General features: G+C 42.9%; 1 protein-coding gene across 5 annotated transcripts in view; it reads left to right on the top strand.

The window, feature by feature from the left end:
- NRBP1 (nuclear receptor binding protein 1) overlaps positions 1-15,065 on the top strand; it is a 40,026-nt gene that overhangs the window by 22,409 nt on the left and 2,552 nt on the right. Inside the window, exons 1-10 of one of the 5 annotated variants that reach the window (XM_077152426.1) lie at positions 7,133-7,264; positions 9,913-10,142; positions 10,352-10,474; positions 10,681-10,782; positions 11,166-11,255; positions 11,403-11,443; positions 11,775-11,869; positions 13,370-13,453; positions 13,629-13,687; positions 14,089-14,187. In XM_077152426.1, the coding sequence (XP_077008541.1) occupies positions 9,933-10,142; positions 10,352-10,474; positions 10,681-10,782; positions 11,166-11,255; positions 11,403-11,443; positions 11,775-11,869; positions 13,370-13,453; positions 13,629-13,687; positions 14,089-14,187 (903 nt within the window). In that variant the 5' untranslated portion in view covers positions 7,133-7,264; positions 9,913-9,932. Of the gene's footprint in view, positions 1-7,132; positions 7,265-7,643; positions 7,827-7,872; positions 8,121-9,912; positions 10,143-10,351; positions 10,475-10,680; positions 10,783-11,165; positions 11,256-11,402; positions 11,444-11,774; positions 11,870-13,369; positions 13,454-13,628; positions 13,688-14,088; positions 14,188-15,065 lie in introns of those variants that run through there. The other 4 variants (XM_077152427.1, XM_077152425.1, XM_077152429.1 and 1 more) reach the window with 4 other exon arrangements.

Consider the following 15,065-nt stretch of genomic DNA (forward strand, 5'->3'; position numbering starts at 1 on the left):
AAATAAATAAATTTTTTTAAAAAGATACGGAACAGAGATACAAAAAAAAAAAAAAATCAGTTGACCATAGATTTGCTGGTCTATTTATACACTCTCAATTCGATTCCATTGGTCAATGCTTCTATCTTTGTGCCAGTACCATGCTGTTTTGACCACTATGGCTTTATAAAAAAATAGATAAATGGGAACTCCTCAAAATCAAATGCGCCTCAAAAGACTTTGTCAGAAAGGTGAAGAGGCAGCCAACTCAATGGGAAAAAATATTTGGAAATCACATATCAGACAAAGTTTGATTTCCTGTATATACAAATAAATCATACAACTCAACAACAAAAGAACAAACAACCCAATTATAAAATGGGCTAAAGATATGAATAGGCATTTTTCTGAAGAGCAAATACAGATAGGTCAAAAGCACATGAACAGATGCTCATTTTCATTGGCTATAAGGGAAATGCAGATCAACACTACAATGAGATATCTTTCTCTTGGGAACAATGAAATTATCTAAAATTGAGAAGGTTGATGGACTGTGGGCTTTGGGCCCTACACATGATGCCTACTGAATGCAGGTGACTGAAGGATGCACTGACTGAGAAGTAGACTGGCAAATGATGGTGTATACTTATGAATGAAATTATGCTGCTACAAAAAGGAACAAAGTCTTGAAGCATGCGATGATGTGAATGAATATGTGGGACATTTGGTGAGGCAAAATAAGCCAGAAACAAAAGAAGAACAATGGTATGGTCACCTTTAGAAATTGCTTATAAGAAAACAGGAGCCTAGATTGTAAGCTTTTAGGGGAGACACATTGTTTCCTTAAGGCGATGGTGGAGTTATGCAGAGAAGATAGGATTTAACAAATGAATAATGAATGCTGAATCACTAAATTGATATCTCTTTTAGTCTCCAGTATTTTAGAACAGCTAGAAGTAAAAACCTAAAATTGTGGAATTGTAACCCATGTCAAATTCTGAAATATATTGTAGAACTAATTGTGGTGCTATGCTTTGAAATTTATAGCTTTTTTTTTTTGCATGGGCAGGCACTGGGAATTGAACCTGGGTCACTGGCATGTCAGTCAAGAATTCTGCCACTGAGCTACTGTGGCCTGCCCTATAGCTTTTTTTTGTATATATGTTATTTTTCACAAAAAAAAGAAGGAAAAAAAGTTGATTGTGATGATAAAAAAAATGTTTAAACCCTCTATCCTCTTATATTCTGGAACAGCTAGAAGGAAAAATTTAAGAGGATCGTGTGGTAGTCTATGACAAACTCTGGGATCTGTCCTGTAACTACTTGTTGAAGAGTGCTTTGAAAACTACTGCTTTTTTATTTCTTTGCTCTGTATGTATGTTATACTACACAGTAAAAAAAAAGTTAAGAGCAGTGCGATGGTCGCTCAGTGGCAGAATTCTCACCTGCCGTGCCAGAGACCCGGGTTCATTTTCCAGTGCCTGCCCATTAAAAAAAAAAAGCTAAAAATCACAAACACAAAATGGAGAAGTTATGACAGAGAAGATGGGATTTAACAACTGTTGAATCACTATAATGATATTCCTTTTAGCTTCCACTGTTTTGAAGCAGCTAGAAGGAAAAATCTGAAAATGTGGAATGATAACCGATACCAAACTTTGAAATCTGTTCTGTAACTACTTGTTAAAATGTACTTTGAAAATTATTGGTTTTTGGGTTGTGTATATGTTCTTTTTCAGAATAAAAAATGTTTTAAAATGAAAAAAAAAAGAAAAGACTGTCAAAAAGGTGAAGAGGCAGCCCACTCAATTGGAGAAAATATTTGGAAATCATATACTGGATAAAGGTTTGATATCCTGTATACCAAAAGAAATCATACAACTCAACATAAAACAACCCAATTGAAAAATGGGCAAAGATATGAATAGGCATTTTTCCAAAGAGCAAATACAGATGGCTAAAAGGCGCATGAAGAGATGCTTATTTTCATTAGCTATAAAGGAAATGCAGATCAAGACTACAATGAGATACCACCTCACACCTATAAGAATGACTGCTCTTAAATAGGAAACTACAAATTTTGGAGAGGGCGTGGAGAAACTGGGACACTTACGCACTGCTGGTGGGAATGTATAATGGTGCAGCCACTATGGAAGACTGTTTGGCGGTTCCTTAGGAAACTAAATATTGAGTTGCCCTATGACCCAGCAATAGCACTACTTGATATATATACCCAGAAGAGCTGAAAGCAACGACATGAACAGACCTTTGCACACCGGTGTTCATAGCAGCATTATTCACATTCGCCAATATATGGAAACAAACCCAGTGCCTATCAACAGATGAGCAGATAAAGAAAATGTGATGGAATATTATGCAGCAGTAAGACGAAATGACATCCTGAAGCATATAACTTGGATGAAACTTGTCATAATGCAGAGTGAAATAAGCCAGACACAATAGGATGGATATCGGATGATTTCGCTGTTATGACCCTGGTGAAGATAAACTCAGCCACTTATAATGCAGAATATAGGGGATCTAGAGTTACAATGAAGCTAGAGATGTGTGAACAGTTACCTAATGAGGTTTAACTTAAATGTAAGGGAATAGATAGAAGTGATGGTAGCTCGTTAGTGGGGTTATAAGTAATATTGCCATATTGAATTGAATATGATTGAAAGGGGGCATACAGGGCCATGTATCCTACTGATTAATACTATAAATATGTATAAACTATTTCAAAGGTATGAATCTTGTACAAAGAGTTTATAAAATTTGGGTATAGAGGGAAAACTACCATTGCATGCTTTGGCCTATAGTTAACAGGAAGCCATCAACAGTACCACAGCAATACCAGTGTAAAAATGGGAGGTGGGGGAGGGACAATAGTTAAGGGGAGGTTTAGATTTTCTATTTAGTCAGGGTGTGTTTATCTGTTATTTTTCTCTTTGGAGTAATGAAAATTGTCTACAATTGAAAGGGTTGATGATTGTGCTAAGTGAGGATACTGTGAGACATGGATTGTTTATTTTGGACATTATCCATGATGCCCAATGGATGGAGGTGGCTGAAGGGTACATTGAGAAGCAGAAAGGCAAACTGCAGTGTAATCATATGATGGAATATTGTGTGGCTACAGAAAGGAGCGAAGTCATGAGGTATACAACAAGGTGAATGACCTCGGGGACATTATGTTGTGCAGAATAAGCCAGGAACAAAAACACAAATATTGCATGATCTCTTTTAGAAAATACTTATAAGAAAATTGTGGCCTAGATTGTAAGCTCTTATGGCAGTCACATTTAGTCTGGAGTTGTGTTATTTCTAGATTCTGAGATGCAGTGCTATATGTGTATAACCTGGGATTTTCCAGGAACTTTGGGTACCTGTGTGACACCTAGAGTTCCACAGCTCTGAAGTCAGGACTGCTACGTACAACAACTGTTAAAGAAACCGAAAAAGATATAAGGCTTCAATTAGAGATAAGAGTGAAGCTGAACAGGTAGGGATTAAGGTAAATTCCAGGGCAAAAGATGACATTGTCTGCATTACAGAGTTTCACCTAGGTGTATGATACCAAAGGAAGAGAGGTTCATTTTGTCCAAAACCTAAATTTCTGTAGCACGCAATCTCACTCAACCTGCCTGGATTGTTCATTTGAACAATACAAACACATGGAGTCCATAATGGGAACAAGGACTTGTAATTCTGTATAGCTTAATGTAATACCCAGATACATCCCCGAGTATGTTGGGTAGATAACTTTTTAAAAAGTCCCCTTGAGGGACTGGAGAAAAAATATGGAACTATTAAACTTTCCCACTGGGGAAGCCACTGATACTCTCTCAAACATTAGAGATTCCCAACTTAATAGTCCAAACTCTTGAGTTTGCCCTTATGAACTTATTTCTATAGCTGGGTAGCTAAGCCTACCTATAATTATGCCTACGAGTTACTTCCAGAAAACTTATTGTTGCTTAGATGTGGCCTCTCTCTCTAAGCCCGACTCTGCATGTGAAATCATTGCCCTCCCCCCCATGTGGGACATGACATCCAGGGGTGGAAGTCTCCTGGCAACGTGGGACATGACTCCCAGGGATGAGTTCAGCCCTTTGTGGGATCAACAAAGCCCTTCCTGAAGAAAAGAGGGAAAAGAAACGTAACACAATCAGGAATCAGTGACTAAAAGAGTTCAAGTAGGGTCAAAAGGTTATTCTGGAGTCTACTCTTATACAGGCTTCAGCTAGTTATTGCTAATTACCACGGTTTGCCAAACCCCAACCTATATCATTCTTGTTAACCCTGAAGCACACCTAGGGCTCTACTTGAGATTCCACAAAAGATTTACATACTAAGTTTGGTTTGCAGAAACCTGTAACCTCCAGATGGTTCCTAGGCCAGATAAATCCTGAAACCTAGAGGGGCCAGCCTCTACAAGAACATCCACTAGTTCCATTCCCCTTTCCCATTTGTTGACACCTTTTCAGCATAAGAAGGGGCATAGCCAAATATCCCTAAAGATTGGGAGAAGGATCAAAGGAGAAGGAGTTATAATAGAGAAGATAGGAATTAATAATTATGACTGCTGAATCAGTATATTGACATTTCTTTCAGTCTCCCGTGTCTTGGAGAAGCTAAAAGGAAAAACATGAAATTGTGGAATTGCAACCCATATCAAAATTTAAAATCCCTTCATTCTATAACTACTTGTAACAATGTACTTTAAAATTTAGTGCTTTTTTTTTTTGCTGCATGGTCTGGGAATCTAACCTGGGTCTCCAGCATGAATGGTGAGCATTCTACCACTGAACAACCCATGCACCCTATATGTTTTATTTCACATTAAAAAAAACATTTCACAGGTGAGCAAAGTATATATGGTAACAGGAAGTTCATTGCAGCCTGTTGGGAACTGAATCATGTTCAGGTCTCGACCCCTGGTCCTGTAGATATGAACCTGCTTGTAAATAGGACCTCCGAAGATATTAGCTAAGGTCTGTCCAAATTGAATGAGTGTGGGCCTTAGTCCAATATGGCTGAGGTCCTGACAAGCAAAGGAAACTGGACACAGAAGAAGAAGCCACAGGGAGCAGCTAGAAGCTTCTCCCAAAGAGAAAGGAGAAGATGCTGCCATGTGCTTTGGCATGTGATGGAAAAACCAAGCAACCCCAGAGATTGCCAGCCAGGCAGAAGATACCTTCCAGCCTCTGAAAACATGAAGCAATAAATTTCTATTGTTAAGCCCACTGTTTGTTACTTGTTTTACCAATTAGGACAATAAACATTTTAAAATCTTTATTTATAATAATAAATATTGGAAATAAACTCCAGTGCCCACTGGCAGATATTAATTAAATAAACGTTGGCAATTGTTAAAAATTTAATACTATATATGCTGTCATGGAAAAAAGTAAAAGTAAATTGAGAAAGATTATGCAGTGTAAAATTGGTTTTACTTTAAAATTTTATACTCATAGAAAAAGAAACATGGAGAAATATACATTCAAGTCTTAATTGTTTCTGGGAAGTATGATTATAAAAGATTTTCACTTTCTATGGTAATTGCTAATTCATAGGATTGAGATGAGGCTTAAATGAGTTAATATCAGTTGTAAGGCAATGAAAACAGTGCTTAGCACTTAGAAGCTACTATATACATATTAAGTATTGTTTCTATGTTAAATATTTTGACTTTTTACAGTAAGCACGTTACTGTTCTTATAAATAAAGCAGGAAAAACAATTAATGGGGTGATGAAAATGCAGGCAGTAGGAAGAAAGTATGTGAACATTTTAAACATGAAAGGCAGGTTAAAAAGAGAGCTGGAAGATGCCAAATGATCTCCTGTCATATTGAGAGGGAAGTTAATGCTAAGGTCCCAGAGAGAGGAAAATGGGAAAGTATAATGATGGCATCAAGTGATATTTAATGAATGCTTACCATGGGCCAGGTGTTCACAGCTTTACAGCCCACAAGGAGAAGAGGGTAACCTGGGAAGAAGGCGCACCTTTTCCTTTGAGATTAGAACAAAGAATCTTAACCTCAGCTACCTGAAATTGTGTGCTAAATTTGTAGGGCAAATGCATTTTTTTTTTAATCCAAAAGAGGGCCCATAAGTGTCAACAGGTTTCCTAAAAGGGTGCTCGAGCTTTCTTTCAAAGGTAAAAGAATCAAGTAAAGGATGAAAGGGTGGCTATATACTAAAAATAAATATTTTGAGGTAAAGAGATGAAAAAATGAGACTTCTGCCAGAGACGGTTTTTTTTTTTTCTTCTTCCCAGAAGAGTAGGTTTAGAGATTCCCTTTTAAGGACAGTGACATTTGGCGATTATGACATTCTCAAGTTCTGATGACCGATTCATCTTCCCTCCTCATATGTCTAACGGTAGTGTGCGCTTCCATCCTTCAGGTTCCACCTTTTAGTTTTCGCAGATCAGTGGACTCACCTCGAATCTACCGTCCATTCTTCCCCCCTCCTTCCAGCTAATCTTAAATTTTTTTCCAGTCACCTTTTCAAGGAAGGCTTGATGAATCTGTTTCAGACTCTAGACTTGGCCCCCTATCAACTTAGCTTCGGGTAAATAGTTTAGTGTCTCTGATTCAGTTTTTTGCATTTGTGAACTGGAGATATGAGTAATTTCAATGTCATCTTACGGGTATCGAATGAGCTGTTTGTGAAAAGCTGCAAAGTTTCTGCAAACATCAGTGCTATGCAATCACAAAACGCAATTATTAATTTTCAGTGTACATGCGTTGTGATTTTTTAAAAAAAGCTTTCTCAAGAACTGGTGCTGGGGACTGTCTCCTGCCCAAATAATGAAGATGGGCGAGCGCTCCACTTGGACTGCGGCTACGTCTTTCGCTCCTTTTGTCTTTCGGTCGGGTTGGAAGTGTCATGGCGCCTTCGAGAAGAGAGGCAAGGCCTTCGTCCAGCAGAAGCATCAGGTGCACCTGGACTGAACGGGGGAGTGGACAGAGAGACGCGCCCGGGTTGGCACCGAGGAGGCCGAACCCTGGGTGACGGCCGGACCGGCTCAAGGGGAGAAGACGCGACCAGAGACAACCCTCGGACGCGCAGTCTCCCGCGGCACCGCCCACCCTCGCCGCCTCGGCCAATGGAAACCTAACGGCGCTGCGGCACCGCCCCTCTGTTGGTCAGGACGCCGCGAGGGCGGGGCCCGCAGTTCGGTTGCGCGGCGGAGCGCAGCTGTGAGGGAGTCGCTGTGATCCCGGGCCCCGGAACCCGAGCTGCAGCGCAGGCCGAGGGGCGCCGAGTCCGGAGGTGAGCGCCCTGGAGGGCGAGCGGGTGGGGAGGGGCGCGGGTGGGAGGCCGGCGAGCACACAGCAGGGTCGGCGTCCGAGGCCGGGGACGGCTGGAGCCCGGCAGGCCGGTGCTCGGAGGCGGCTCTGCTTACTGGGGAGCCCGGGCCGGCCTGCCAGGGCCCCACCCACTCCTCCGGGCCCTCGCCGGCTCCCCGACAGCGGCAGCGGCGGCGGGGGCCCAGAATTCTGTCGGCGCGGGCCGGGAGGGCCCCGGCATTCGCTCGGAACTCGGGCTGCCCGATGGGCGGGGCCCGGCGGGAAGAGCGCGGCGGGGGCGCGCGGGCAGCGCGGGGGCAGCGCGGGGGGCGTGGCCTCCGCCTCTCCGGGCGCCGCGGGCGCGGCGGGTGCGGAGCTGGCCGCCGCGCGCTCTCCAGGCCCGGCCAGGCGGGCGCTACTTTCCGGACGGCGGGCAGGCCGACCTGTTGGAGTGTGGAATTGAAGGGGCCTTCTTCCCCCGAGCTTGCCTCATTTCCGACTGGACCGACCTGCGGGTCTGAGGGGCCCTCCTTGGGCCGTTCAACGTGAGGACCGCCGGGAGGCCTGCAGCCTGCGAGTCGTTTCTGGGGGGTGACGTGCTGAGGGGCTGCGGTCCAACCAGGGAAAGTCTGCGAGAAAAACTTTTCCCAGAAGTACACTTGCTCTGCCGCCCGGGGTGGCTGGAGGTGGCCGGGAGGATCCCTTTAGGAACGTAAATTGAGCGAGTTATTAGCCAACTTCTGGCCCAGCATCACGTGAGCTTTTCCATATGCGACCGCTTTTAAATCTCTCAGCGACCATGAGGCAGAATTTCTGGTGTTGCAAAGGTTTCTTTGCCAGTAGGTGAAGTTCTCGGCACTGCCCTCATTTTACCAGCTAAGCGAAGTTTGGGGAGGGAGGAGCAAGCTCATTCCAAGGGCGTCTCTATGACTGATGAAGGCTTGCTTCTCTTGTGCCCTACTGTGAATTAGTTGTCTGTGGCCTGTGTCCAGAAGTTTCTTCAGAGCCCATTGGATACAGGCTTTCTATATTTGAATTTCATTTATATTTCTTATTGTAGTCCTACTGGAAATTTTACTTAGCTCTTCCAGATTCTATAGATGCATTCAGTGAACGTAGCTGCTCTAGGAAGTAACCCATATGAACTTTCTTCTCCATTGTCTTGGCTACTTTTCAGGGGAAGAAGGAAAATGATCTCTAGCTTACAGTTTCTTGTAGAGTATACTAAGGCAAGCAGTTAATAGCTTTCCTGGCTGACTGAAATCTCTCTAGAATAGGCAAGGACCTAGAAAATAACATGATGAAAGACTGTATCTTGTCAGAGTTTCTCCGTAGTGCTTGTTGTGTCCTGGTATTTACTGGTGTTATCTAATCAAAATCTGACTTGTGTTGAAAATAATGTGAGTTGAGGGCAGGAGTGGGCAGAAATGGGCAAGAGTTCTAAAGAGAAATATGGGCTTTTCGAAAGATTGGTGTTCATGTGGAGGCTTCTGGCAGACTAAATGGACCAAGAGAGGCAATAGAATATTACTTTCATACTGGAGCACCTAGCACACACAGGTTCTGACTTCTTCACAGCCTTTGTTCTTAAGAGTATGAAATACATTCAGTGGTGGTTTTGTGACTTTCTGGACAATTTGGTGATACTTAGCAACTTCTTCCAAGTAACTGTGTCCCTGAAAAAAAATGTTATACTGTATAGTAATTTTTCTTACAAAGGCTATCTCGAGTTATTTGTACTTGAAAGAGAAGTACCTATGTCAGAGATATTCCATTCCAGAGATTGGAAACGTGAGAGCCTTTGAGCTGTGTGAATCAAATGAAAGCTAGAAGCTTAAAGTCTTAGATCTGCCTTGAATTTGTGGCTCCATGAGACTGAAGATCTTGTTTAATATGTTCACTGTTGTATCTTGAGCACCTATCCTAGTGTTTGGCCCAAAGTAAGTGCTTAATAAACATTTGTTGAATGAATGAATGAAAAAAAAATGTTGCTGACCAATACTCATCTGCCACATTCACATCACAGGTATGGTGACATCATCAGAGATGAGGTCACTAACCATTGCCAGTCACCTGGCCCAAGGGTAGCCTCATCATGGATTGGCAGCCTTGTTGTATGTGTAGGAGGGATGGATAATGAATGTCAAGGTTGTTAGTTCTAGCTGGATAAATTGGCTAGGGGTACTACAAGTCTAGCCTAAGGGTTGGTTGAGTGGAACATTTTGCAGTCTGGAGTGAACTGTTCCAAACATGCCCATATAGCTTAGTTCTTGAGCACAGGGCAAATAGAGGCAGAAGAGAACTGAAAGGAAAGGCTGTTGAATGAGTATTTGCTGAGAAGGGTAGGGTCCTCTATTTTATTGTTCACTTGGACCTTACTAAAAACACTTAAATCTTGTGTTCGCCACTCATGCATGAGTTGTGTTCAACCATGGTAACTCCCCTTCTCTAGTTTAAAGTCAGGAGTGTAATGTTTCAACATTCAGACAGGACTAATTCTGATTTTGGGTTTAAAGGAAACAAGGTATGTGTTTTTCCTTTGAGGCCCTGGTTAAGTTACTAGGATTAAGTCTTTAGATTTATCCTGACCCTTTCTGCCTTCTTCCTCCATGTTTGCTCCAACCAACGCAGGCCTGAGCGTTGGTTCCAGCATGTCGGAGGGGGAGTCCCAGACAGTACTCAGCAGTGGCTCAGACCCAAAGGTAGAATCCTCATCCTCAGCTCCTGGACTGACGTCAGTGTCACCTCCTGTGACCTCTACAACCTCGGCTGCTTCCCCAGAGGAGGAAGAAGAGAGTGAAGATGAGTCTGAGATCTTGGAAGAGTCACCTTGTGGGCGCTGGCAGAAGAGGCGAGAAGAGGTAAGGTGGTGGTATTGTCACTCTTGAGAAATGAATACTAAGAGAGGAGAACTGGGGCAGGGAGTGAGGGAGCCCAAAAGGCACATGGGCAAAATTTTCAAGTGGGCAGAGTGAACGTCAACAGGTTGGGGGCTGGCAGAAGATAATTGTATTGAATCAGAGAGTTTGTAAGTTAATTTTAATTCCCTTTCATTTGAATTTATTCTCAGGTGAATCAGCGGAACGTACCAGGTATTGACAGTGCATACCTGGCCATGGATACAGAGGAGGGTGTAGAGGTTGTGTGGAATGAGGTACAGTTCTCTGAACGCAAGAACTACAAGCTACAGGAGGTAAGTAATGGTGAAAGGATGGGCCCTGGGGCGATTAGAACACAGCTTTCGTTAAAGTGGAATTGATAATGGAAAGCTGACTGAGGAGAGTGTGTTGGGGTTAGATAATTACTGGGGAGGGATAGAGAATGGGATGTAATGGGTTTTTCAGGATTATTACATTGATTTCTGAACCCTGTTTATCGGATTGTCTCCCTCACTCCCAGGAAAAAGTCCGTGCTGTATTTGATAATCTGATTCAGTTGGAACATCTCAACATTGTTAAGTTTCACAAGTATTGGGCTGACATTAAAGAGAATAAGGCCAGGGTAAGAACTCTTTCCTGGTATTTCCTGAGTTTAGTGCAATAAGAATGGCTACATTTATTGTTTCTTTTACATTTAGAGATTAAAACAAGGTAGTTTTGAAACAGAACCAAAGTTAGCTGCTGTGGGGATGAGAGTAGGGCTTTGGCTACTACCTGTGCCTTTTGTTTGGGTTTAGACAAGGCAGAAATGAGTGAATTCTTTTGCTTTCTGCTCCCCATAGCTCTTACTGTTCAGTAGTCTTTCGTGGTCCTGTTAAATCCAAGATAGTGATGCTAAAAACAAAATAAACTTTGAAGTTTAATATATATATGTCTGGTGTATATATCACCAGATAAAGGACTGTTTCCACTCTAAGGCCTTATTTGTGTGCTTTGCCTCCCCAGGTCATTTTTATCACAGAATACATGTCATCTGGGAGTCTTAAGCAATTTTTGAAGAAGACCAAAAAGAATCATAAGACTATGAATGAAAAGGTATGGAGAGAGGCAAAGTGTTTGGCTTGTTTGGGGGGTTAGAGTAAGTTACACTACTTATGAAGCTAATTAGGAAGGGATAAAGAAACAGGTACTATTAAGAGAAGAGATTATCTCTGACTGACCCTTGGTCAAACTCTTTTCCAGGCATGGAAGCGGTGGTGCACACAAATCCTCTCTGCCCTCAGGTGAGTTAGTTTCCTGATTTTCTCCAAATGATTTTCAGGGCGCTGCTCTTTTCTGCCCTTCCATACTTTTTTCGAGTAATAGAGTGTCAAGATTAGGCTCGTGTAGGTTTTTTTTTTTAAGGGTTCATCCTAATGCCCTAACCTTGACACTCTCTCCTCCCTCTTTCTCCTAGTGCTTGTCCACCTCTTTAAATGATCAGCATAATGGAGATTTAGAGTGTGGGGATTATTTTTGAGGAGACCAGCAGGAGGCCTTCCCTCTTCTTAACCCTTGGGTTCCCCCTGCCCTTAACTTCCCAGTGGCCCCTCTAACAGCCCAGTGCCCCCACAGCTACCTGCACTCCTGTGACCCCCCCATCATCCATGGGAACCTGACCTGTGACACCATCTTCATCCAGCACAACGGACTCATCAAGATTGGCTCTGGTGAGGGGAGGGAGAGGTTCTGGGCAGGGGAGCCTTGGGAATTTGGGAACCATGGGGGTAAGATAAAAGGAATGGAGAGAGAGCAGAGCAAAATTTTGAGGTTGGTAGTAAGAGAAAGGGAGTAATTCATCGAGTACAGTCAGTTAGTGGAGAAGGATTGGGTTTAATCCTGTACCCTTTTGGAGGAAGACAGGACAATACAGAGATAGTGATAGGAGATTGGGAAAGGGAAAGATAAATGGTCATGAGGTCTGATTTGAGTCCCTGGGGCCAGACCATACCAAAGGAGGTTCCAGGCTGTGCCTGCTGTGAGTGCTTTCATTTGCTGTGTATCTGTGCAGTGTTCAGCATTCCTGTGTGCAGTGTCTGTGTGTTGTTTGTGTATCCATTTGTTTGGGGCTTGGCTGCTCCATCGCTCACAACTTTTCTCTGTTTTCCTCCCTCCCGCTTACGGGCTGCTCTGTTCCCAACAGTATTTCATAGGATTTTTGCTAATGGTGAGAGCTCCCTCTGCCCCACTTGGGGCTCTTGTTTGTGCTCCCTCTGCTCCCCTTTGCGGCTGCCCAAAGTCGTGGGAGCAGGCCCCTATTCCCTTACCTCCCCTGCCTAATTACACCTGCTTAGCTTCTGCCCTTCCAGCTGTCCGCCTGCTTGCCCCTCCATAACCTGCTTGTTTCCTGTGGATTCTGTCTGGCTGGCCACTTACCTCCTGGACTTGTATTCCCTTCTCATTATTAGGCTGGTTCCCCAAATCATACTGTGCTCCTAGAGTCTCTGTTACTCGTAGTCACTGTTTATGATCTGAGTGAGTCCAGATTGGGCCCGGCCCTGGTTCCTCATTCAGTCCTGTGGCAGGCAGTGTTAAGGAATAAGGGGATAGAGCAGGAGTCTAAAAAAGTTTTGGTGCATTAAAAGTGAAACTGATTCAAGGGTATTGGCTCAGTTTGGAGATATTTTTGAGTTTCTGTCAGCCAAGGTGATGAGGAGAAAAGGAGGCCTTCTACTTTGTTGTGGGTTTTGCTTCTTACCCTTTTTAATCCAAGCTCCCAAGGTCTAATTGTCCCAGAATAGGAAGGGCTGCTTATGTTTTTGCACTATTTGTAGGGTGGATAGAAGAACTAAAACCAGATATTTTAACGTGATCGGGGATTAGATGTACTTGGGCTTCGCGGAAGGTGAACAGGCCACAGGTGGAAATTTTTCTTTAGCCTGTGCTGCTCCTTGACCATTTCAAACCCCCCATGTACCTGTTCATTTATGATGGAGTCCCTGATGCTACTGAGTTAAAGCTCTTAGATGAGAAGCAGTAGGCCTGAGAAAGGGGAGGTAAATGGTGTTTCTGTTTGGTCTGTAGTTCAGGATGGAGAAAAGGGGATAGGTTTGTGCATATTGAGGGTTAGAAAGGAGACTTCAGGAGAGAGTTTGGATCTTGGGGCCCTCTAGAGTGAGACTAAGCTTCATTGATGGTGGTCAGATTGTGGGTATCTCCCCTACTCCCAGTGGCTCCTGATACTATCAACAATCACGTGAAGACTTGTCGGGAAGAACAGAAGAATTTACACTTCTTTGCACCAGAGTATGGAGGTGAGGCATCCCAATTCCTCTGGTGTCCCCATCCCACAGTTTCTTCATCTTATAACCTGAGTATAGAGGGTGACAACTAAAATTTCTAGTCCTCTACTAGCAAATATTTTTTTTTCATTTCTGCTCTTTTCCCCCTAGTCCTTTTATTCAACAAAGTCTTCTCTGTTTTCCTCAGAAGTCACTAATGTGACAACAGCAGTGGACATCTACTCCTTTGGCATGTGTGCACTGGAGGTGAGGAGACAGAAGATAGGGAAAAAAATACAGTCAAAGTAGAAGAGGGGAGAGGGAAATGGAAGGAAACTGTTGGTTTGAGGGACTGATTGTGGGAACACTGAGGTTCTTAGACCTCTACCTTTTCTTTTTTTTTTTTTTTTTTTTTTTTTTTTTTTTTTTTTTTTAGAGGGAGGAAGGGAAGGAAAGACAGAGAGAAGGAAGGAAGGAAGGGAGGAAGAAAGGGAAACATCTTTAAACATTTTCTTGTTTTATTGTATTTTGTTTGTTTGTTTTTGTTTTTTTTTTACATGGGCTGGGGCCGGGAATCGAACCGAGGTCCTCCGGCATGGCAGGCAAGCACTTTGCCCGCTGAGCCACCGCGGCCCGCCCCCTTTTCTTTTTATTTCTGTGTATTGTAGATGGCAGTGCTGGAGATACAAGGCAACGGAGAGTCCTCATATGTGCCACAGGAAGCCATCAGCAGTGCCATCCAGCTTCTAGAAGACCCATTACAGAGGGTGAGGGTCTTCAGATCACTCTCTCCTTAACTAACTTTCAAATGTCTTCAGGTTGTACTTATAAGAGCAAGACAACATAAAGCAGAAAGGCTAGATTAAAGCAGATAAAATTTCCATTTCCCTTGATAGTGCCTACCATGTTTTTTTTTTGTGCATGTGCGTGCACACACACACAGGTGGGGGTTAAGGTGGGCACAGTTGGAATTACGGGTTGTGTGTTAACTAGATATGTCTACGTGGAGGTAAATTCATTTGATGGTTTTCCCCAGGCAATTGGTATATACTCTCAGACAACCATCTTGATATTTTTAAACAAATTGATCAGTGTGAATTCGTCAAATCAGGTCATCTGGTTTGTATTTATTATTTTAGCTAGAGGAAGTGCCCTGAAAAAATGAGCTAAGATTTAAAGGATATGAAGGTTGTGAATCAGTAGATAGATTATATAAGTAAAAGCTGGACAGGAAGGTACAGACAAGAAGGCAAGTTTGTGACTTGTTGATTAATGTAATATAGAACAGGAGAAAAAGGAAGACAAATGGGAAGTCTTGAGAATAATGTGGCAAAAGTTTCTAGTTTGTCATTAGCGTGGGCTTTTATAATCTCGTTGGTATCCAAGACTGAAAGTACAAAAGCAGGCTAATGGTCATAGAACCTCCCAGGGGTAAACAGGGAGGGTTTAGAAGAAGCATGATGGAATCCAGTGGATTCAATAAATGATTAAGTCGCAAAAAGAAATTGTGGTGCTAGGCTTAAGAAGTAAAAAAGGATGGTGAATATTACTGACTACACTGGGTAAATTGGGTAGAGAGAAGCTAATTTTTTTTGAGGATTGGAGAGGAAGATAGGCAGTAAGTGGGCTAATAAATAAAGCAGAG

This window comes from Tamandua tetradactyla, chromosome 3 (genome assembly GCF_023851605.1).
Source record: "Tamandua tetradactyla isolate mTamTet1 chromosome 3, mTamTet1.pri, whole genome shotgun sequence".
NCBI classification, from domain to species: Eukaryota; Metazoa; Chordata; class Mammalia; order Pilosa; family Myrmecophagidae; genus Tamandua; species Tamandua tetradactyla.